This window comes from Protopterus annectens, chromosome 1.part0 (genome assembly GCF_019279795.1).
Source record: "Protopterus annectens isolate FY-2018-M chromosome 1.part0, PAN1.0, whole genome shotgun sequence".
NCBI lineage: Eukaryota > Metazoa > Chordata > Ceratodontiformes > Protopteridae > Protopterus > Protopterus annectens.
This window is the reverse complement of record NC_056725.1, coordinates 1888887710-1888913201: the sequence shown is the minus strand read 5'-3', so window position 1 is coordinate 1888913201 and position 25492 is coordinate 1888887710. Positions and strand designations below refer to the sequence as shown.

At 39.1% G+C, this 25492-nt stretch overlaps 1 protein-coding gene across 2 annotated transcripts in view; it reads left to right on the top strand.

Moving 5' to 3' along the window:
• The window catches only part of IL7R (interleukin 7 receptor), a 776271-nt gene that overhangs the window by 314743 nt on the left and 436036 nt on the right, over positions 1 to 25492 (top strand). For both annotated transcript variants that reach the window (XM_044069973.1, XM_044069970.1), the window contains exon 5: positions 13648 to 13813. In XM_044069973.1, coding sequence (XP_043925908.1) covers positions 13648 to 13813 — 166 coding nt within the window. The remainder of the gene's footprint in view (positions 1 to 13647; positions 13814 to 25492) is intronic.

The following is a 25492-nucleotide window of genomic DNA, read 5'->3' as shown; positions in this document are numbered from 1 at the left end:
AATGAACATGAGACAATTCCTACATTGTCTCAAAATGCCCATTTCTACCAAGTTGTTGGTAGAGAAATTGGGAAAGTGCCCATTCATTGCATCAGGTCATTTTTAAGTGAACTAGAAAGGGGGTGACACAGCAGGCTAATCTGGGTACTGTGAGGATAGAAACTACAGCTATGCTATATATGAATGAATTCATGGAGCAGCATCCTCAGCACGCAAACAAGTTGCTCTTTGTTCAGCTGAGCACTGGGCAAATTTACAGGGGAACTTTTAAAGGCACAATTTAGTTTCTAAGTGCCTGCATCCATACAAGGCACTGCTACACGCCACTGCACAATAAGCAGCAGAATTCAGACTCAAAGAAAAGTGACTAATCCAACTAAAAAACCCTCAGACCAAGCAACCTCACATTAAGTCTCCCCATGTGTTTCCCAACTCAGACAGACCAGGCTACATTTCTACTGCCACTAGAACTGCAGTCCCAATTCTCTTAATGTAAAAGCACATTTCATTTAGCCACAAATTAAAAGGTACCAGAAACAAGTCTAACAACTAGCAACAAGTAGTTACAAGATGATTCAAAGACAGAAAAGCCAATGAGGAGCATACACTTTCAGTCAAATTCAAAGCACATTAACAGTCTAAGAGGAGGGCCTTCCCAGTTTCATCTGTCAAACAGATAAGACTGGAAGGATCTTCCAGGGCAAAGCATCTAGGAGATTATACTAAGAGAAGCTTCTAAGGCCTAAGGGGTGTGCACCTCAAAAGCCACCAAGTTTAAAGGTAAATGCAGCAGTTTAAATGTACTTCACTGTAAGGAAAATTCAGTCCAAATGTTTCATTTGATACCACAAGCTCTTGAAATAAGCTCTTGAAACAACCCACATAGCTGTCCCAAGCTGGCTGATTGTTTGAAGTTTGAAAAGTGACTAAAATCTTGGGTATTGACTAGTACTTTTATGATATTACATTGGGTTGAAACAGCTAGGCTTAAAATGACCTCCAGGTCGATAGCCTAGTAATCTCCTATGATCCTATAAAAACACAGTAATTTGATGAGCAATGCTGATTAGTCCACCAAAGAACCCAGAAAAGTACTGCAGAACCCAAATCAATTTATAGCTGTAACTTTAGATTCAGAGGAGAGAGCACAATACAGAACAATGAGCCCTCACTCAAAACTGATTTAAATACCTAGGCACAGGACCAAAAAAACTTGAAAAAACAATGCACATTATAAAATGCATTCAATTAATAGCTTTAACTTCAGATTCAGAGCAAACACAAACATGTCCCACACAAAACTGATTTAAATGGTAAGAAGTGCAGTAGCTAAAATGTACTTCCCTGTATACAAAGTAAAGTCCAAATGCTTTGATTTTAACTGGTGGAAAGATTTTAAGCTTTAAGAGGCAAAATAATTGATTTTGTTTGGTGTGAGAATTAGTTGTATACAGTAGTTTCTAGTAAATGTGTAATGTTGGTAACAAGGATCAGTTTTAAAGCCTGATAACACGTCTCTAGCTTGCTCCTATAAGATATTATTTGGTGGAGTTTTTCAGTTTAGCAAGGGGCGTGTTGCATTGTGTTGAACTTTGTTTCCATGGAACTGATGATGCTTAGGTAGGTAGGTAGGTAGCATCAAAAAAATCCATTGCCTTATTGAGAGATGGCTAGTGAAAAGGGGAACTAATCAATCACATCTATTAGCTTTTAAACATATTCCAGTGTGAAGAGTCTTCATTCCTTAGTCTAAATTTGGTACAGTTGTTAATGAATCCTTGTACCTTATTTAATTAAAAAGTCTAGTATATGGTCACATTAACTATCTGGCATGCTGTCATATGTAGTGATATTGGATATGGTATAGGCTAGGATACTAATGATTGCTGAGTATTAGCTGAATTATGAATTTTCTTTGGAAGGATAATTAGCTGATAACAGCAATAGAGGTTAAAGGCAGAGGGAGAATCATGGCATGATTTCCTGCACACAGTTGTCATCATTAATGTCACAGTCATTTAGACTATATTTAAAAAGAATACAGTAATTCACACTGTTTAATGAGCAGGGGGAATTTTATTCCAGAGATTTGGAGAGATGTTGAGTTATAAATATGTCCTTCCACTATGTTTTATTTATCATTTGATGAATTTAGTTCTGTGGTTCTAATAAGAGTTTATAAAGTCATTTACAATACATTCATGTTCAGATGAAGATTGTAAGGCTACAGAAAACAGCGTTAACTCAAAATAAACAAAAGCAGAAGGCCAGTATCAGATAAATCCAACCGAAAACAAATTTATTGAAACTGTAAAGCGCTTTTCGTTTAGTGCACAGGCTAAACTTCTTCAGACAAGTTCCATTCAAGCATACATCATTTCAGTAGTCACACCCTTAGACACTTAATTAGCCCTTCTAAAAGGTGTATAAGCCAAGGATTTGTATACTCAAAAAACGAAACAAGTCAATGGTAGACAAGTAGGGTACAATAATTAAATATAACATTTAAATCTACATGCTGCTATTCAAATATAAATATGAAGAAACTTCTCATTTCATTTACTAAAACACGAGAAATAATTAATTCACTGTTTATCCTAGTAGAATAAGTTGGGAATAAAAAGGATGTAGTGACAGCACATAAAGTCTGTTCATGTCTAATGTATACACATTAATTATATGCTAGTACTTCTTCTTGCTCATTTAAAATTCATAATAGTGATGGTTAACTTCCCTCACTGTGTTAGAAACATTTGTTCTATATTACAGTCACTTCATCTAAACAAGTCTATTAGTCAACAAATATCTAACAACCCATGTCATAAAATTCATGTTAAAATTCATGTTAAAACTCTAAGAACAGAAACTCTCAGGTCCTTGTCCCATCTATAATTAATCATTACAGTTGGATAAGCTATACTACCCCAGTGTATCTGAAGTTGACTTGATAAATTATAAGTCAAATTAAACTTAAACTTAATGAAACATCCTAAAGGTAGATTTCATCTACTTAGGTTCTTAAGTTTAAATACAGGTGCTATTAAACAGGCCTCATTCACTCCAGGCCAATGGTGCAAGTTCAACCTTAGTTGCCACAGTAGTTCTAACTCTTCTAGTAGTAACGAGTAGGGGCCCCCCCAAGGGTCGGTCCTAAATGAGTCGATGACTCTAAATTTAAAACCATGGCCTGGATGGTCCTTACAGTGTCTAGCAAGGGGGCTGCCCTGTTTACATTTACTAATGTAGCAAGTGTGCTCATACACCCTATCTCTAAATCTACGGTCTGTCTTGCCAGTATAATATGCTGGGCAACTATGGCACTGTGCTAGGTAGACTATCAGCTTTGAATTGCAATTATATTTCTCCTTCGTGTAGTAGTGTCTACCTCTTATTGTAAATGTAATACCTATATGTTTGCATTTGTTACATGCTTCACATCTGTATGTCCCTGGGAATTTTTTACCTCTAGTCTTGTTATTCTCCAGCGTTGATTTAAGGTTTTGTCCTTTCCTATATGTTAGGACCGGGTGGTCACCTACTTTGTCTAATAGGTCTCTATCACTCGTTAGAAGTTCCCAGTTTTTGAGCAAAATGTTCCTGATAGCTTGAAAATCAGTACTGAACATAAAAGTGAAGCTTAATTTGTAATGAACTCCTGGTAGTTTAGTTTCTGTCAATGACAAAACACTTTCTTCTACTCCAACCTGTAAATTCAGGTTGGTGGCAGTGAAGACTCCTTCATTACGATGGTCCATCAGTATAGGTTTGAATCTGCCTTGTTGACATTTAAAGTTAACTTCTTCTATCAGTTCTTCCAATAGTTCCCTAGGGTAGCCTCTTTCTATAAACATTGTTTTCAATATCCTACATTCATCCTCAAATTTCTCCTGTTCTGTCATCATCCTAGCTGCTCGCACCAGCTGCCCTTTTACCACTGATTTCTTTTGGTGGTATGGGTGTGTGCTGGTGTAATGGGAAAAGCAGTTGGAATAAGTTTTCTTCCTGAAAATGCATGCTCGATACTGTTGGTATGTGTAATTTTTGACAGTTCGATATCTAAATAATTAATGGTGTCCCTATTGAGTTGGCTAGTGAGTCTAAGAAATTTCGTTGAATTGTTAAATATATCCATCAAGTTATGTGCTAGTACTGAGTCTCCTTTAATAGTCATAAATACGTCATCCAAGAAGTGAGTGTAATAATATAAGTGCTGGCTTACTTCGATGTTGCCCAAAATTACCCTGTGTTCCCAATGTGCCAACACTAAGTTTGCAAAACTTGCTCCACAGAGAGTCCCCATCACTGCCCCTGTTTTTTGTAAGTAGTAGTGGTTGTTAAACATAATGAAATTATTTTCTAGCACTATTCCAAGTAGTTCTTCCACTAGTCTCATTTCATTATGATCTGCTCTCTTGGATCTGATGTGGGCTATCACCCACTCGGTTCCTGTGTCTTGCGGTATAACCATATATAAGTCACATACATCAATTGCCATGAAATTGTATTCCCCTTTGAAATCCAGAGTATTGATGTTATTTAAAAATAAACAGGAATCTTTACAGATTTGTGGTTCAAGTGCTACATATTTTTTTCAGTATGTTGTCTACCACTTTTGCACAGGGATACATGATGGTTTGCCTGGCATCCACTAGAGCAGGCATAGGAGGATTTTCCTGGTTCTTATGAATTTTAGGGACTCCAAATACTACTGGCATTTTAGGAGAGGCCATAGTTAAATAGTTTAGTGTGTTCAGGTCAATTAAAGCATCAATGAACAAGTCATTAATAAATGTTCTTATTTTATTGTAAGCTATATTCACCTCGTTTAAGCTTACTGCTGTGTATGCTTCCCCTTCTATCACTCTATTCATGCACGTATTAGAGTCCTCTACCTCCATCAGTACTAGCCCTCCTCCTTTGTCTGGTTTCGTCAATCGTACTGGGAGGTGTTGGAAGTTCGTCAGGCAGTCCCTTTGTTCTTTAGTTAAATTCATAAAGGTGTTGCAGTTTGATTTATCTGATGGGTTATTTAAGTTTCTAAAATCCATCTCACAAATTCTTTCAAAGAATAATAAGGTTGGATGGATAAATGTTAAATGTGCTAGGGACTCGTATCTGTTCTGTTACCTGGTTCAAGTCATTCCCCATTAGTATACACAAGTTCAACTTTCTTATGTGCAGTTTAAAATCTATTAAAAGTCTAGCCATATCGACTTTATATAAACTGCGGTGGTGGTACTGTGGTAGCGTTGTCGCCTCACAGTAAGACGTTGTCCTGTTCGATTCTCAGCTAGAGCGTCTTCTGTGCGGAGACATGCGTGAATGAGTGTACCTTTGTTGAAGGTTGTGTGTTAGGGCTGGAAACTCGGCACGTAATAAATCTACTGCCAATCATTAGTGGACTGGAGTTCCGCTGTGGCGACCCCTAACCGGGAAAAGCCGAAAGACACAACAACAACAACATGAGGGAACAAAGGTTAGGCCCTTAGCAAAAAATTTCTACAAGTAGGGGATCTAGTTGTACTTCTAGTTGTACTTCCGTGAAGTCCCCTTCTTTGTTTGTTACTATGTTGCACGTTTTATTAACATCAGTGACAAGGTTGTCAATGTTCATATAGCAGTTAGATTCAAAGTCAAAATCAGAAAAAGTGTCAGAGTTATGACTTACCCCTTCATCTGCCCCACATTCTACTTCCTCTTCTTGTTGTTCCTTCGTGTGTTGTAAACCCTCCGTTGGTTCTGTTGTTGTTTGTTGTGGTTTTGGCCTCGGGGGTTGGGAAAATTTTGCCTACTACTGTAGTCATTCCCTATGGGCAGCCATCACCACCATAGTGTGCCATTCATCAGGAACAAAACCAGTAGCTAAACATAGATTAAACATTTTAAGTAGTTGGTTTGCAAGGGTATGTTTAATACTATTAATTAAGCAGTCGGGTATATTATCTGGTCCCATAGAGGAAGTATTTTTGGTCCTGGTTAGTACTTTCAATAAATGATCTTTAGAGATAATTGGGGAGTAAGGGATTCAAATATTTCAGGGCTTTGGCTAGAAGTCTTGAGGGTGAAGTTGGCACTACATTTATTTGCAAGGATGTTGGTAATGTCTATAGGGTCAGAATAGGAGATGTCATTATGAATAAGTTCAGAGCAATTAGGGTATTTTTTCTTAATTTTCCAAATTAGCTAAACAAAAGAGTAAACAGGCCACAAAGCCAATCCAAATGGGAAAAAAAAAAAAAACCAACAAGAAAACTTTAACCAAGCTAGAGTTTGCACTGTGTGATTCCTTGATTCCTCTTGTAAAAGATGATTATGAGATATATGGAAATAACCCCTTAAGAACACCAGGTGTTTCAGCTATATGGGGGTTCTGAATGCCTATGACCTATTTCTTTTTAAGTTGATTAATGGAAAAATTTAGGCCAATAAAGTCAAACCCCACTAGCTGTGAATATGCATGTTTCAGTCTTGCTATGACATCATGAGCACAACATAAGTGGACAAAACAGTCCACTTATGCTGTGCTGATGATGTCATAACAAGATAATAAAAATAAATACATTTGAAAAAAAAACTTTTCTGTTTTTCAAGAAACATATATATATATATATATATATATATATATATATATATATATATATATATATACACTCTCCAAAGATCCCTCTTTCTTCCCAGTATATATGGATTTAACATGTAAACATTATTTTAAAGGATAAACAGAAAGTTTTCCAGCAATTTCCTAGCTTGTTTATTTCATCCAGATTTCCTCTCCATTGTTCTTATGTGTTCCCACATTCACCAAACCTGATTCCTAACATGATTATCTCATTTCTAGTGAAATATATTCCATTTATCCTCTTCAATTCATGACACCCATTATTTTTGACCCGCTTAACCCTAATCCAGCTTTACTTAACCTCCTTTTCATTTTTGTCACAGTTCTCCTCAACAATACTGTGTTTTTGTTACAATAACTAAATCATATGCATATGAAGGACACAAATATTATGACATCTTTTTCCATTTGCCATCCTTGCCTCTCTCATTTCACCAACACGTTTGTATTATTGCATTCATTATTAGCACAAATAAACATATACTCATCTGACTCATCTCTTTCATACCTTTTTCAATCTTTATTTTCTTTCTTTCTTAACCAACGATTTACCTTAACGTTTGCCCAAGACATCTCATAACAATTCTTTAATGTTTTTATTTTTTTATTTTTCTCCCAATCCCATAATCTTCTAAAATATCCCACATTGTCTTGTGATTTACTAAGTCCAGTGCTTTTGCAGCATTGCATACAACCAACCTTACATCTTTATCCTGCCTTAAAATATCATCTGTTACTTCTTTTATTATTATTACTAATGTTCCCTTCACTTATTTTCCCTTTACTCCATATACGTTTTCCCCAGCATTTCTTCCAAAACAGTGCCCATTTGTTCATAGGTTCATAGGTGTGCACTAGGCTAATGGCCCTGGAGCCTTTACAAGCCTAGCCCATAGGATTACCCTGGCATCATGCCACCCAACTTTAGTTCCAGTGCCTCTGTCGAGGAGAGCCACTGGAGTGATCCCCGGGGAGAATTTTCTATTTCCCATCCACTCATCAAGATTTCTCTCGAAGAGGGCCAGTGAGGCACTCCACCTGACATGCTTGGGAAGTCCATTCCACAGCATGGACAGTCTCTGGGTCACAAACCTGTCCCTCCAGCACGTTCTGTTGATTGTAGTAATGAAGCTGAGGTCTCTGGAGCATGTGGTTTGAAGGGATTGGGATTTCTTTAGATGTAGCATTTCTAACAGAGCTGGGTCAGACATGGCCATGTAAGCTAAGCAGAGATTGCCTCTAAGTAGGCGATATGAGACAGAATGGTTGGAGTTTTTTGAGTCTGTCCATATAGGACAAGTGTTTAAGGCCCAGGATCCTTCCTGCGAGGCACGTCTGTGGCCTCTCCAGCTGCTGCAGGGTTCCAGCGAAGCACATGCCAATTGGGACATTGTACTTGATGACTGGTCTGATGAAGGAAGAGTAGAGGGAGACAATAACCTCCCTCTTCCTGGATGCAAAACCCTTAGTAATGAGATGTGCCACATAGAAGGACTTTTCGACCAAAGTGGCAATGTGGTGGTCAAAAGAGAGGCTGTTTTCATCCTGTGTTCCCAGATCTCTTATAATGCCTTCTGTGTTCAGTGCACTACCATCGATGTGGCAGTTCATGGGAACCAGGTTTTTCCCAATGGGGATGACAACACATGGCTCTGACACCAGTCATCGGTCTCAGCGAGGCCCCTCTGTAGGCCGTCAACATCACCTGGAGAGCTAATAATGACTCCCAACCTGTAATTGTCTGTGAATTCTGACAGCCAGAGTCTCTTCGTGTTGCCCTGGACTTCTGAGAAGTAGATATCAAACAGGAGAGGACCCAGGACCGATCCTTGTTGGACTCCGCTCATGACTGGTTGGCAGTCTGACTTGTATTCGGCTACTTTCGCACTATGGGTTCTATCTGTGAGCCAGCCTGCAACCCATCTAGTGACATAGGGGTCGATACCTACCTTAGTGAGTTTTCCGTAATTCCCGAGTGGGGAACGGTATCAAAGACCCCGGCCAGATCAAGGTAGACTGTATGAACCACCTGCTCTCATCCACAGCCCCGATGACTGACTCAAAGTAGCCGACCAAGCTAAGCAGGCATGATCTACCCTTTACAAAACCAAACTGTGTGAGATCCAGGATCTGGAGATTCCCTATATCCCTGTTTAGTAGGTCCATGATGACATGCTCCATAGCCCTGCACATCAGACTTGTCAGGCTAATGGGGTGACAGTTCCCAGAGTCTGTAGTCACTCCACCTTGTGGAAAGGGATGACTATAGCAGTGCACCACTCAGAAGGGACAAAGCCTGAGGTGAGGCTGTGATTAAACAGGGTACACAGGTGAGGTGCCAGTTCACTCTGTAGTTCATGTAGAACACAGCCAGGGATATTTTCAGGTCCCATAGAAGCTGTATTCTTGGCCTTGGACAGTACTGTTTTAACCTATGCAGCAGTAATACTGGCTGCCTGGCAATCTACTGGTATTGTCTTAATACAATATTTTATAAAAAAATATATAATCAGTATTCTCCAGTGTTATTGGCCTCCAATTCTTAATGTTGTCATCTTTCTTCTATATAAATTGAATCACCCAAGCAAATATCTTCTCATGTTCTATCTCTTCCTCTTTCCACAAATGTTTCTTTTTCCTTTACACCCATCTGTTATATCCATAACTTAACTCACCCAAACCCTCTTTCTACAAATGTTTCTTTTTCCCTTATACCCATCTGCTATATCCATAACTTAACTCACCCAAACCCTCTTTCTACAAATGTTTCTTTTTCCCTTATATCCATCTGCTATATCCATAACTTAACCCACCCAAACCCTCTTTCTACAAATGTTTCTTTTTCCCTTATACCCATCTGCTATATCCATAACTTAACCCACCCAAACCTGGTACTAATTTTTCAAACGCTTCTTCCAATTTTTTCAGTTCAATTCTTTCTTCTCATTTCTATTTTGCTCTGGGTGAACTTGCTTTACTTTCTACCTCCGCTTCCAGCTTCTTCCTTCTTATCCATTCTTTCTACAAATGTTCCTACTATCTCCATAAGGTCTTCTTGTTATAATTTTGCAACCCCATTCTCAGCAAATATCATATCCACCCTTCATTCTCTTCTTTTTACCTCATCTCCTAAAACAGTGAAACTTTGTTTTATTTTTCTCTTTGAAAAATATTTCTCTCTATTCAACATTGTCTTATGTTTTCTTTATTTTTCTATACAGTTTATTTTCTATTTCTTTTTCTTTATTGCTTCCTTATTCCATTCCTTTCTCAAAATCATGATTTCATGTTGCACTTTACATCTTTATTTTACCATTCTGTTTGTTTACAAAAAAAGTGTTTTTATATTTCTCTTTAAATACTATCCACAACTTTGCCCAGTCTTCATAAAACACTCTTATTGTCATATGTTCCTTCCATAGACTTCTAGCTTCATCTTTCAGTTCCTTCCTTTTACTCAAATCCCGTTAGTTTTATCAATTACCTTCTTTTATGATTTCTTCATTATAGCCTAACACCATCTATATTGCTCTATGACCTGAAAAATGTAACCCCCCCCCATATGCATATATAATATAATCTGCCTCTATTGACCCAAATACCTAGCAGTTACTGTTTTCCCATTCACTGTTATATTATTTGAAATTTATTGCAATTTTCCATCATGCATAGCCAGTGTAACAGCCACTTCTATCCTCTGTCCATACATTTATGTTATTATACATGTTCTGAAGTTCTTAACTGCAAAGTCATTTTAAGTGCGAGCCAAAGTTCTGAAAAATAAAGCATTTCAAGATGATATTTTGTCTTTCTTCTATTTCATTCATAATCATGTCTGCAGCTGTAAAAAAAAGTTTCAAAAGTTATTTCACAGACGTCTTCTGACCCTAAATGTATAAAAGCTTTTAAAGTAAATCCTAATGGCTATATAATATTGTCCAACATGCACTAGCTGTCAATAGGAGCATTGGTTTTACGTTTTACTCTTAGCACTGGTCTTAACATCGTTCTTCACTGTGTGCCCTGCTTCTTACTCCTTGACTTACAACACTTGCATTTCTCTTTTTGCTTGGCTCCATTTCTATCATTCACAGTACCCAGAAGCAGACATATTCTTAAAACTGATTACTCCATCATCCAAACATGTCTGTGTGCTTTCAGCCTCCATGATCTACTTCTCAGCCACATTACCCGCTTCATTATCTGACTGCTGCTGTACCATTCAGTCCATCACAGCACTGCAGCTTGTCTCTTTTCCTTCATTACATTCTCCAATAATTCAGCATTCAGACCTCTGTTCTTCAAAAGGTCACTAATCTGTTCATTAAAGCACTAATGAAATATAAACAGGGACAAAAATATATTATCAATGGTTTGGGGGTATCAGATTAAAATAAATGTTATCGGAGTGTGTTTGTATTCTAAAATGGAAACTGTAGAAACAAAAAATATTTCTTAAGACACGTGATACTGAGTGACACGTATATAGGCTATATGAGATAAAATTTTGTAAAGAAAAGCCATTTGTATAACTCTCAAATAAAACTTTACAAACAGCACTTTAAGATTCTGTATAATTTAACATGTAATGGCATTTGATAGTACAATAACATGTGCTTCACTGAATTCTTTATAGTGTAAAACTGGGAAACATTTAACATAGAAAGTAGACATGAGTGATTCTATCAGACTACGAATGTAGAAATAAAACCTCATGGAAAGGCTGTTTTATGTGATTATTTTATGTGTTTTAAAATGTCATTTAGTTAAAGAGTTTACAATGTTCTACACTGCAGTCATTCACAGAGCTAGACTTCAGCTTGGGATTTGCATTGTTATTAGTGCGTTACAATCTGTGAGACAAAATAGCTTAGTATCTGCTTTCCCATCTCAGAGGACAGTATTTTATTACAATTGCTAACAGATGGTTGAATCAGGACCTATGTCTTTCTGGACAGATACAGAAACAAACTTTTACTGATGAAAAAAAAATCAAGCCACAACTATTTTGGGTTCACAAAATATCCCATTCTCTCACACCACACCATCAGTACCAGGAAACTGAATTCTAATCCCCACCTGGACTTCTGTTTCTCACTCCTCTCAGTAGTATCTCCTAAAACTCCACAACCATTCAAACTCTAGAAAGTAAAGTATACATATTTATTGCTCACTCACAGTGAACTGAACAGCATTTTGCAAAACAAGAAAAACAAAGTGGCTCCCATCTAAGTAAACAGCAGACTTGCTCCTAGGTTTACAACTGGACAAGCTCCTACATAAACATTGACACCCTCCTTTAACCTCAAAACTAATAACATAAGTCCCTTCCTACAACCTCAGAAACCTCAATCACTCTGTACTATAACACAAAGCTCCATACCACTAACTGTGATTTCACAGTTCTCAGCCCCAAGCTGTGGAAGTCTTTTCCAAGCAACATAAAGACTCCTCAACTTATCTCGGATATCTTACACTGCTAAAATCTGAATCAGACAAGAAGTACCGACTACCACTTTGGTCACATAACCTAAATCTTCTATTACCCCTCTTCTACTCTGGCTCCTGATCTAAGTTCCATAGTTTTGCATCTCCTTTCTCAAGGTCCTAAATACCAGTCTTGTGTTTCTTGATTAAATTTCCAATACGTAATTCATGCTTTCTAAATGCTGTATAGAATATTTAACACCAGATCTATTTTTGCATTTTCAGCAAAGGACATTCTTTGTGTGTTACTCACTGTCATGTCATTGTTAATGTCATGATGTATTCTCTGTATGTCTGGTAATTTTACTGACCCCCAAGCTGAGACTCAAATTGTTCAGAAATGATCAGTGCTTGATTCTGATAAGCAAATTCAAATAAAATAATTAAAGATTACTAGTCTATAAATTTGTGTTCCACCTAAAATGGTGATTGCAGAAACTTAAATAATTCTTAAGATGGGTGGTACAGAGTGATATGTTGAGGGGTTGTATAAGATAATAAAAAATTATGAAGAAAAGCCACTCTTAACATGAAGGAATTAAAACCCAACTGTCATGCAGAAAACCCTAGTTCATTTACTGGCTTAGGTGTCTGTAGGAGCTGACCAGATCAGCCATCCTAGGGGGAGGGAGGAGGTCTGGATTTTGACTTGGGTGACACCTAGCAGGGGAAATAGTGAAGCTACCACAGGGTTTATTAAAGTGTATACTGTTTTGGAATCTGTTGTGTATTTAATCTTTTGTCAGCATTTGGTAATGCAGCTGTAGTGCATGAGCATGTGAGCATGTGCTGCCAGTGTGCATGTATGCATAATACAGAGAGTATGTGTGTAGACACACTCCCCAAGGGTACAATTTGCATACCTGTATAATGCAGGGAGTGTGTGTGGAGACACACTCCCTAAGGCTACAATGTGCATACCTGCATAATACAGGGAATGTGTGTGGAGACACACTCCCCAAGGCTACAATGTGGGTACCTACATAATACAGGGAGTGTGTGTGGAGACACACTCCCCAAGGCTACAATGTGGATACCTGCATAATACAGGGAGTGTATGTGGAGACACACTCCCCAAGGCTACAATGTGGATACCTGCATAATACAAGGAGTGTGTGTGGAGACACACTCCCCAAGGCTACAAGCACCTGCAGATCTTGTAAAGGTGCCACAAGCGTAAGGGTGTGTTCTTAATAAAGGCTATGGTACCACCTGCCTGTCACCATACTGAGAGCAAATGCCTTGATGAGGCACCCTGGGCAGGAACAAATAGGTCATAGAACTCTTGTCTTGCTTGAGGATGCCTGGTTATCACCTCTGATGGAACAAATTGGCTAACTGAGTAAAGTCAGTGGTACCACCTGGTAGGTTTGGTAAGGGGAACAATTGGAATTAAAAAAGTAATCAATGAAAACTGCTAATACTCTTGATAGAAATAAGTACCATCATAAGGTCAGATGTCATGGTCTGACAAGAAAGACCCACAATTACTTTATTCTCTGCTGTTATCTGTGTTTTAAATAATTCACTTTTAAATCCAGAATATAAGCAACCTGAAAATTGAACAGCTGAAGTTACTAGGGAAAGACCTACAACCAAACTGCAACTACAAACTGAAGGTTCGCACCATTCCAAATGGGGATTATTTTAGTGGATTCTGGAGTGAGTGGAGCCCTGAGGTGAATTTTTCAACTCCATCAGCAAAAGGTAAGTGCAGCATGTGATATGTGATATTCACTAAACATATATTGTTTGTGTGTTAGACATATTTATAGAATATATAGTACAGTTTAAATAAAGATTTTTAGTTTAGATATGATACTGTTTATAACTAGGAATGTTTGTAAAACATGAGTATATAGGCTAGCTACACATTATCATTTGATATGCAATCAGTATTTACTCTAGTTCAGTGTAATGCAGTAGTACATTGTAGTCTGGGACATGGGGAACCCTAAATGCAAATGTGAATTTAGACTAGTAGTTGTAATAACTCTCGTAGAATTTTTTTCCATTTCATGTCTGGTCAACAGCATACATAGACTACAGCAGAGATATCATGAAGACCATTTACTGCTTTTAGTTGTCCAATGTAGTTTGTTAGTTTTCTACTGCAGTGGCAAATGAACATAGCTACTGTAAGTAATATAGCCTTTGGAGTTAAATGTTTTTATTTACATGAAGAATACTAATGTTTGGTTATTTTGCCAGGAAAACGTCCTGTATTTCTCATAGATGGTAGGATGGTATGATAAAATCTTTATTGTGGAAAGTTCTAGTGGTATTTGCCATTGTTTTTGTTGTATGTGTGGGGGGAGCAAGTGGCATGTCCTTACATGCAGCTGTTCTAGCTATTGAAGATAACAGCCATCAAACACGTACACGGGTCTATATTATAAAGCCAAAAGCTCTAAAGAGTGAATTCAAGTACATCAACACATAAAGAGTGATGTACAAAAATAGCAAAACACATATTGAGCGAAAATCAAAACACCGAACGTGTTTCTTTAAACAACAGTGCCATGCAGGTATATGTAAATTAACTAAATAAAACTAAAATAATACACTTTTGCAGGGGGGCAAGCCCTGTACCCCCCACACCCCACCTACTTAAATATACCAACTCAGAGACTGCATTACAGTGGGGAAAAGGATATATTTCCTTATCCCCAGGATCGCGCTGCTGGCCAAACAAATACGTTTGATGTTCTGATTTTCGCTAAATACGTGTTTCACTATTTGGTACATCACTCTTTATGTGTCGCTGTACTTGTATTCGGCTTTATAATATAGAACCCATGTACACATACAAGTTTCTTGCATAACTATAAGGCTTGAAATTACCAGTCCCTCATCTCTGTCCATGCACTGCCACAAAAAATATGGTCAGTGCAATGTAGTAAAGATTAGCATATTCCTTTGTGTATAAACATAACTGCTGCTGAAAGAAGTAAAATCCAGCAAAGTCCAGCAGAAAAAGATCCGGGACCAAGGTTGTAGTAAAGACTACAACTTTGGTCCTGGATCCTTTTCTTCTGGACTTTGTTGGATTTTACTGGTTTTATTCATTTTTGTATCATTTGCTGCTGAAAGAAGTGGAAAAGGAAAAATTAAAATCTGACTAGTCAGTGTGAATGGTGAATTATTATTTTTTTCCTTAATAATTATTCAAAGCAGAGGAAAAAGTAGCCAGCAGAGATCTGCAGAAGGAAAAGTGTCCATCTGTGTACTAGCGCGTGTGTTTCTGTGTGTGTGTGTGTGTGTGTGTGTGTGTGTGTGTGTGTGTGTGTGTGTGTGTGTGTGTGTGTGTGTGTCTTGTCGTGGGAGTACATGCATATATGTGAGTGCATTGGAGAGAGTGCAGCATAACCCTTTAGTACCCCATACAGGATAACTAGAGTGCCACATATAGGAAAGTATGATTTAATTATTTGTGTCCTGTTCTGTGTCTGAAAATGTTCTTATAGTCCTTCTGGGGACCATTTTGGTTTTCTTTAAAATCTAATATTATCCTCTTTGCAAATTTGTTGCAAAATTTCTCCACCTTCAGTACTATTGTCTAATAAGTGCAAAAATCAAACCATTGACTTGCTGTGTCAGTGTTGCCATAGCAAGTGGCTAAGTCACATTTCTTAGAGAATCAAGAAAGGATGGCCATGAGGTCTGTTTAGCAGTATCCAGTAAACCAAAAAAAAAATGGAGTAACTGTAAAAATGTTGACTGCTACTAATACTGACTGAGATTTAAAAACATTTTGTGCATTCGCCTCACAGTTAGACGTTGCCCGTTCGATTCTCAGCTAGAGCGTCTTCTGTGTGGCAACATCCGTGAACGGGCGTTCCTTCGTTGAAGGTTGTGCGTTAGGCCCGGCCAGCCAGCACATAAAACTCTACTGCCAATCATTAGCGGACCAGAGTTCCGCTGTGGCGGCCCCTAACCGGGAAAAGCCAAAAGACACAATCATAGTAATGGAATTTCCATAAAAAGTGGCCACACATCAGGTGGGGGCAATTCAGAGAAAAACTTATTGTGACTGTGATAGGCCTTGAAATGCTGCAGCCTGCATAATATGCAACTGATGATATAATTACATGGAAATGAGCAACATTAATAAAATGAATGTTAAATGCAAATGAAGGTAAACAATATGACGGCAGGATTCAGAAATGTATATTTTGAGTCAAAGGATCCTTTTTACCAGAGTTGCTGACTACAGTAAAATCCTGGAGTTATGGGGTTGTCACTGCTTTCCTAAGTATATATATTTAAAGGACTGTTCTCAATGTGGAAGTTATAGAGGTGCACATAATTACCTGCTGCATTGCCGATTCATTCATCCATGTCTAACATACTACACCCTTCATAACACAAAACAGTGGACAGGTACTACTGTGTAAACAGAGGCACCATGCAGGAGCTAGACAAAACATATTGACCTCACATCTATATGTCCTGTGTAGTGCTGTGCAGTGTGACTCTGAAACATACAGTAAAATATTCGCAGTATGTTCACAATTGCACAACATATTCCTCTCTAATTAGATACAGCAGGATAGAGACATTCAGCAGAAAAAAGTCCCAGAATCTCAGTATTGAAGAGGTGCCTGATGATGAAGTTGAGGAAGCTGCCACTGCAGGAGATGATTATGCATGGTAAAGGTAGGTGTAACAACCTGTGGCACTAGCAAAGAGGTAACCTCTGGTTCATAACCATGGACCAGATTAAGTATAACATGACATTAAAAATGATGGTTGCAATAATACATAATGGATCAGACACAGGCTACCCTGGTAACTCAGTACTGTGGGCAAAGCACAGATGTCATATATACAGGTGGGGAAAGCCACAGTAAAAAGTGTTATAAGTAGGCAGTGTGGGGGTGAGGATGTGGGTTAATGCTGTGTGAGACTGTATGAATCCTTAATGGATAAGTGTGGGGAGCTAAGTAATCTGGACAGAGAGTTTGTTGTGTCTTCAGTGTGGTGTGGTTTGACTGGACAGTGCTGGGTGACGCTAATGTATGTGTGTGTGTGTGTGTGTGTGTGTGTGTGTGTGTGTGTGTGTGTGTGTGTGTGTGTGTGTGTGTGTGTGGGTGTGTATGTGGATGTGGGTGTGGATACAGATGCAGCACAAGATGTAGCCTTGTGCTGGAGTCTGAAGGACAGGCGTAGGGTTTCCACAAGAGGTCTATCTACTAACCATGTATGTCCCCAACCATGATGGTGCTTTCTCCTGGAAAGGTCATTGTCACTATCCAAAGCAAGCACTGACAATGGAGCACATGGTGAGAATAAATGGTGGGATGTGCTATGAGTAGTCTCAGCAGAAATAACATATATGCATTTGTGTCCATGGAGTCAGAGATTGCCCACATCACTAGATGGTCGTGTGGAAGAACTAATGCTATGGGTTCCAGACTGTGCCCTCTCCCTTTCATGGAGGAGTTCTCCACCAGAAAATGAGGTGGGATGGCCATGGAATGAGTGGTGGGTTGGGAGGGTGGCCTAATGGTTAAGGTGATTGCCTTACAAACTCAACGTGCAGGGTTTGAGTCTCATAAAGGATAATTGTCTAGGCTTAAAATGGCTTGCAAGGGCAGTTAGCCTGGTACTAAACTATGAACTATGAACAAGGACATCTGTAGAGTGCAGACTCATTATGCCACCTGTGACACCCTCTCTCCCCGGGCCAGTAATCAAGGAGCCTCCATCCTCACCATTGATAATGGTGAGAGGTGGTCACTAAGAACAGGAATAGATTTACAGAGTATTTTAAGATGCAGTTGTCTGCATCAGGACAATTTTCCCCAAGAGCACACAGGGAACATGCTTTTGGCCTGGGACTGGACTCTCTGTTTCTCCAGACCAGATCCCAAATAAGGCTCACTTTGGAGCACTGTGTTCCAACTAGCTGACACACCCACACCTGGGTATTTGACTTTCACACACACACACTGCTGGGAAAGACTGGCACAGATTTACTAGCTGTACACCTTCTACATATACTATAAGGTAACCATGCTGCCATCAGTCAGCCACTCTAAGGCTTTTACAAGGCTATCCAATTATACTGAATAAAATCAATACTAGCATAAATGGTAGAGTGTAACCAAATCAGTAAGGTTTTTCAGAGTAGCCAAGGCATCACTAAAATAAGCACAAGTACTCTCAAGATGTTAAAAGTATTCTCTAAAAGACCAGCCACAATGAAAGGTGTAAAATATTTAATAATAAATAATAAAATAGAAAACATGAGAATAATAAATATCTAAGTACAATAAACACCAGAGTTTCAGAACATGAGAAATAAAAATAACGCTGTTGGACAGATTTACACAGATGCAGAAAAAACAATACTTAACTAATCTCATTGTATTTCCTGACTGTCTAAACAATAACTGTTCATAAGCTAACTTAATTAATTCAGCAAGGTAAGATAGGATGGTGAGATACTTACTTCCACAAGGCAAGGTGATGAGTTCAAACTTACACTGAACTCAACTCAACTAACTGACTGTGATAACTGACATAGATCTTTATATCAGGATCCAAAGAAAAGAAAAGAAAACAACACAAAGTGCTGTGAGAGTTCTATCCTCTCAGTCCTGGTTATAGAATGACATCACATTTAATCACCTGACTCCGGTACAATACACATTCAAAGCTTTGCTAAGATCTGTTTCAATATCTGAAAGCTACAAAACAATTTCAGAAACTTCTACTCTTCTCTTCCATAATTCTTTGTTTAAACATATACATCTAATCAGTTATAATAACACTGTTAATACATTTTTAATACAAGTCAGTGGGATAGTCAAATGACACAAAATTATTTACAAAACTCCAGGTAACTATGCTGGCATATGTTACACATGCAATGACCTATTTTCCTCTGGCACAGATGGCAATACCTCACATTGTCACCCCCCCCCTCTTTGAAGACTCAAGCTAGTTTTTCAAGGGGCCCTGAAAAGACATTGCTTGAGAGAAATGGGCCTGTTTGGGAACACACTAACCTATACCCTGTCTTGAGAGTCCATCTGCATTAGTATTGCTGAGCCCACTACCATGCTGTACATGTCATATGCCTGCAGCCCTAGGCTCCACCTTAATAACTTTGCATGTTGTTGGCTGACTCTATATAGCCATGTTAAGGAATTGCGGTCTGTAACCACAGTGAAATTGACTTCCAAACAGATAAGGCTGGTGTTTCTGCAGTGCCCATACTATGGCTAGAAATTCTTTTTCTACAGCTGTATAACATTCTTCCCTGGGTTGGAGTGTATGGCTGAGATATACAACTGGGTTCTCTTCTCCCACTGAGGAAACTTGACTGCGTACAACCCCCACCCAATGATTTGAAGCATCCACCTGCACAACAAATTATTTACTGTAATCTGGACTGGCTAACACTGGGTGTCCTCCCAAAGTCCCTTTAAGCAATTAGAATGCATGCTCGCAGGCTGGGGTCCTGACTACCTCATCTGGCCTGTTTTTCTTTGTTATGTCTGTGAGTGGAGCAGCTATTGTACTATAATTGGGAACAAACTTTCTATAGTACCCCGCTGTCCCCAAGAATACCCTCACCTGCTTTTCAGTAACAGAGGTAGGCCACACCTGAATAGCTTTCACTTTGGCAGGTTCTGACCTAATCTTACCATTCCCCACTCTGTGTTCCAGGTAAGAAACCTCTGCAATACCAACCTGACATGTACTGGGCTTAATGGTTAACCTTGCCCTTTGCAGTCTGCCCAGGACTTCCCTGATATGCTGAGACTTCATCATGTTAACACTGTGCAATTTGTGCCTTGGCTCCTGCCTAGCAGGTCCACCATGTAATTAATATCACTGACCTTCCTTATCACTTTGACGGGTCCTTCCCAAGATGCCTGCAGCTTATTGTGTCTGACAGGACTGAGTACGATCACCTGCTGTTCCACAGCATACTCTCAGGCTCGAGCATTCCTATCATAACAGACCTTTTTCTGCTGTTTGGCTCCTGCCAGGATCTCCTGGGCCAAGCCTATAAACTCTCTAAGCCATATCCTGAGGTTTAGGACATATGCCACAACAGACTCCTTGTGGGATTCACACTCACCCCCTCCACTCATCATGATTCATATCTAAAGGCCTACTCACCCTATGCCCATACAGCAACTTAAAGGGTGAAAAACCTGTGGATTCCTGGGGTACCTCTCTGTATGCAAACAGTAGATGGGGCAAATATTTGTCCCACTCTCTCTTAAACTGTTCTACAAATGCCCATAGCATGGTCTTTAGTGTAGAGTTTAACCTCTCCACAAGACAATTAGTCTAGGGGAGGTAGGGGGTGGTATTTAGGTTCTTCACCCCACAATGCTTCTACAGACAAGCCAGCAGGTCTGACATAAAATTGGCAACTCTGTCAATTAATATTTCCCTTGGGAAACCTACCCTGCTGAAAATATCTAACAAAGTATATGCCACCTTCTCTGCCTCGATGAAGCACAGAGCCACTGCCTGAGAGTATCTAGTAGCATACTCTACTACCACCAGGATATACTTCTTCCCTGTTGAAATTGGGGTACTCAGAGGCCCCACAACATCCATAGCTACCCTCTGAAATGTCTCTTCAGTCACAGCAAAGGAATCAACCAAGCTTTGACCTTGTCCCCTGCCTTGCCTATATTTTGATACTCCTCACAGGTCCTGCAGTACCCTGTTACATCCCTTGCAATCCCAGGCAAATAAAAGTTAAGCATAATGTATCTCTTGTTACACTTTATGCCCATATGACCTGCAAAAGAAATGTCATGGGCTATGACTAGAAGTGCCAGACCGCAGGCTACCAACTGCTGTATTACCTCACCCTCTAGCCCTCCCTTAGTGTTCCACTCTCTATACATTAAACATTTGTTCTAGTATACAACTCCCCTTTTCCTTCAGCATCAGGTGTCTCCTTAGCTACCTCCCTCAAGATTCATAAGGTAGGGTCCATAAGCTGAGCCTCCCTCAACTCTACGTTTGTGACCCTTCCCAGTTCCCATTCCACAGGAAGCCTAGTATCTTCTGGCAGTGGTGCTTCACTGTCAGCCTAGGTACTACCGCTCATCTCTATCCTTGCAGTCACCCTGCCCACAGGAACATCAGTATCTACCAGCAGGTGTGGCTCACTGCTGAAATAGCCACATCACCAACCCCAGCTTCAGGTGTGGGGGTCTGTATGGGTCTCCTCCAGGCTATCAGACCTACATGCCTGTCTCCAAGCCTGACTGCATGCAACTGCATGCACACAAGGTACTGCATTATCCAATCATTCCCTATCAAGACATCTGCAGGAATATCCCCAAACACACCTATCTACTTGCTTCCTTTTCCACCCTCCCAGTCAAAATGAACTGTGGCCAAAGGTATTTGGAATGGGATCCTACCTAAAGCTCCAACTGGTGTAGACTGCCCAAGCAAGTACTGCTCCTCTTTAACCACTGCAGGCTTCACAATAGTTATGTCAGATGCTGTCTCTCTCTTAGCAGTAGCCTGTCTTCCATCCACTAAGAGAGGATACAAACTCCCGTAATAGTTTGTTACCCCAGTTGTTTCCAGACAGCTTACTACTGGTATGCTGTTATTCCCACTTGCTGGCTCCCTCACCTTTTTGTACCCCACCTTGCTTCAGTGGACACTTTTATCCTACACGGCCCCTCTGGTTAGGTTTAAAACAGCTAACCCCTAATCCTGCCATGTACCTGAACTAGTGGCTTCCTCTGTTACTAGTAGACTCTGTTGGGGTGATTTAGGCTGCCCACCATGGGCTCCCTTATATCCGTGCAGCACTGGGAATCCCCTTCTTGTGTAGTGATGCCCTGCTTACTAAGTAGAGATTCCCTTTCCTCCACAGCTCATTTGCAGAACTACACTCCCGCTCTGCCAACCATATTCTCATGTCCTCAGGCAAGGTACTAAGGGCTTGTTCCCTCACCAAAAGTTCTGCCAGTCTTTCAAAAGTGGTGATTTGACACCCACTCACCCACCTATGAAAATATAATCACATGCACTTTCATCTGCCTTGCATCTATGCTCACAAAACTTTTTCTGTAAACTTCAGATGTTAATTTATAACAGTTCAATAAGCATTGTTTTACTCTACCATAATTTAAACAATCAGTATCAGGCAATTTAGAAACAGCAGTTACAGCTTTATCATGGAGTAAGGGGCTCAGGAACCATACCCAGAGTTTTCAGGAACCATACCCAGAGCTTTTGGTCAACATTATACTGTTTACATACTATTTCAAATACATGAATAAAACTATCAAAGTCACCTCCCTATTCAAATTGTGGAAGAAATTTACTGACTTGTATTGCTTCTGGGGTCTGGATATTCCCTTCCCCATTACCTCCGTGACCCTGATGAAGAGTCAGCATCTCCCTCTTGTGTTGTCGCTACTTGTCTTTTTGTTCAGCCACCAATTACCACAGTCTCTGATTTTCTTCAATCTCCAGATTCTGTAGTCTCTGTTCGGTTTACAAACATTTGGCCTCCAATTAATGTTGACACTGTTTCTCTTTTCTTCAGCCTCCAAATGCCGGAGTCTCTCTTTGGTCACCAAATGTTTGGCCTCCGGTTTATGATGACTCTGCTTCTCCTTTTCTTCAGCATCCAAATGTGCAGTCTCTCTTTGGTCTCCAGTTCAAGTCTCTTTATCTCCAGATGGATTTTTAAGTCCTCTGAGGAAAATCTTTACATTCATGGGTCAATGTGCCATGAGGAGAATGACACAACTAAAGTCACACAGCCTGTACCTAGCCCATTCTAATAAATCTGCCAGTTTAAAGTGTCTTTTTTAAAAGATCAAATGGACAGATTGTTGAAACCCATACGGTCAAGACCATATGATCAACAATTCAGTATAAAAAAAAAAAAATTCAAATGCAAATACCTGCATAGAACAGAAGCAATGCTTTTGTGGGGGGGGGGGTGTACACCCCCTGCTAATTATATATACCAACTCAGAGATCACACTACAGTGAGGAAAAGGGAAAATTTCCTGAGCCTTACTGTAAACAATCTCAGTCAGAACCATTTGATGGACTGAATTGTCAATCATATGGTCTTGACCATTTCGGTTTTAATAATTTATCAGTTCAATCTTCTGAAATAGACCTAGTTCAAGTGCTATTAAACTAGATGGAACCTCTCATAAACTGAACATTTTCTGAATAATAAATTAATTGAAGTTGGAAAGATAGGGAAAATTGTCAACACCTACAAAATGTGTAACTTTGGATAGATAGACGCTATGAGAAAAGAAATTTAAAAGGTTATGGGCCTCCCTATTGAAATGTTAGCACTCAAAATGCTGAGTGCTGACAAGTTGAAAATCTCAAAAATCATTCTTCTCCTATAAACTTCTTTTTGTAGGAAGGGCAAGCTCCCCTGTACCCCCACACCCTCATAGGTTATATATGCCAACTGTGAGATCGCCATGCGTTGGAGAAAGAGGAATGTTCAGAGAAATGGCAGCTCATACTTAATATATGTAAGCTTTTGGCCATTCAGTCTCAGTATTTTGGGACTCACTCTAGAGGGACCAGCTAGGCTCTTACACTAAGCGGATATGGTAAGAATGGTTATCTGCCTTAATAATGTCAACAAGTCTAAAAGGAAACTTAGAAGAGATGGCAATTAGTTTGTCATTTGTTATTACAATATCTTTCCTATACTACCAAATAATTGATATAGGAAAAGATTGAAAGTGTAGAAAATGTTTATACTCTTCCATAACAATGTAGCCTTCCACTGACCCAAATTATATCATTTTTTCTTTTTATTTATTTATTTATTTCAAACGAAAACTGTAAAGTGAACCATGCAATGATAATAACATCTCTTGAACCACAGGAATAAAATGTTTAAAACAAGAGCATTTATTCAGAGAGTAAGCGCTTTCACTGCCATAGCATGCTGCTTCATCAGACAATGCAACAAAGTAAAACCAGTTTAAATACAACTCATAACTAATGAGAGCTTCCCATCAATCAACTCATTAATAGAAGCAAGTTCCCGTAAAATCATCAGCAATATAAAAATCATTATTTCTTCTCAAATACACAAATACATACTAAAACATATATAAAAACAAGGAATAACTTCATTACTTAAATTTCTATAAAAGATCCTTCACTTAAATAAGCCCCTACTCTTATGGGCAGGTTTAATAGACATCCTATCATTTAAACCATGTCCTTTATGTGCTTCCAGACATAGTATCCACCTCATTTCTGAGGTTTCTGTCAGGACCCTAATATCGCCACCCCTCTTATTGGCAATGATGTTCTCTAAAACAAGAAACCTAAACTTGTGTGTACTATCATTCAAACCCACATGTTTTGCCAAAGTATTTGTATTCAACCCTATACTAATGCCATACAAATGTTCTCTCACCCAGTCACTCAAGCGTCTGTCAGTCTTTCCCACATAGAATGACTGACAAGACACACATTGCACCAGGTACACTAAATGGCATGTATTACAATCAGCTTTCACCTTAAAAGTATATTCCTTCCCTGTGTCGGGATGTACAAACCTATTAGTAGAATCTATCAACTCACAATATCTACATTTGTGGCAGGATATCGTCCCAAAAGCTGTATCATCAACTAATGTATCTGTACCTATTCTCGAATAGGAAAGCATTCTCTTTAAGGACCTCTTGTTTTTATACAAGAAATATGGTCGCTCACCCACTAAGGCACCCACCTCAGGATCCATTGTCAAAACCTGCCAATGCCTTTCAAACACCTGTGTTATCTGCCTAACATTACTGGAGCAAAATATACACATCCTAATGAGTGAGTTTTGCTGTTCATTGCTATGTGCATTCTTCACTCCCCTGGAACCTTCTGAGAAGTATGGTTTGCCTATAGTAGACCTATGGCCTGTTATCTTATCTAAAATGGTATTTACTTCCCATTCATCATATCCTCTATCCTTACATTTGCCTCTCAATGAATTTAATTCATTCATAAAATTCATCTAATTCGCATTCAGTCTGGATGCTCTCAGACCTTGACGTCTAATAACATTTTTAAAAATACGCCCAGGATGCATTCTATGTCTGTACAGGTATGTCTTCCTATAACATGGCTTCCTGTGTACTTTAGTATCCAAGGTATTATCATCCCTTAGAACTACCGAAACATCCAGAAACTCTTGTCTGTTCACGTGACATATTCATAGTGAGCTTCAAAAAATCAGTAGTATTATTCAGATACTCATGAAATGTCAATAGTTGTTGTTCAGTCAGGTTTAGATTTCAGATTGTTTTTCTTATCCATATAATGGGTTGAATACTGAAGGTGTCTATTTGCATCATGTATAGAACATGTTGAATAAAATTAAAATTT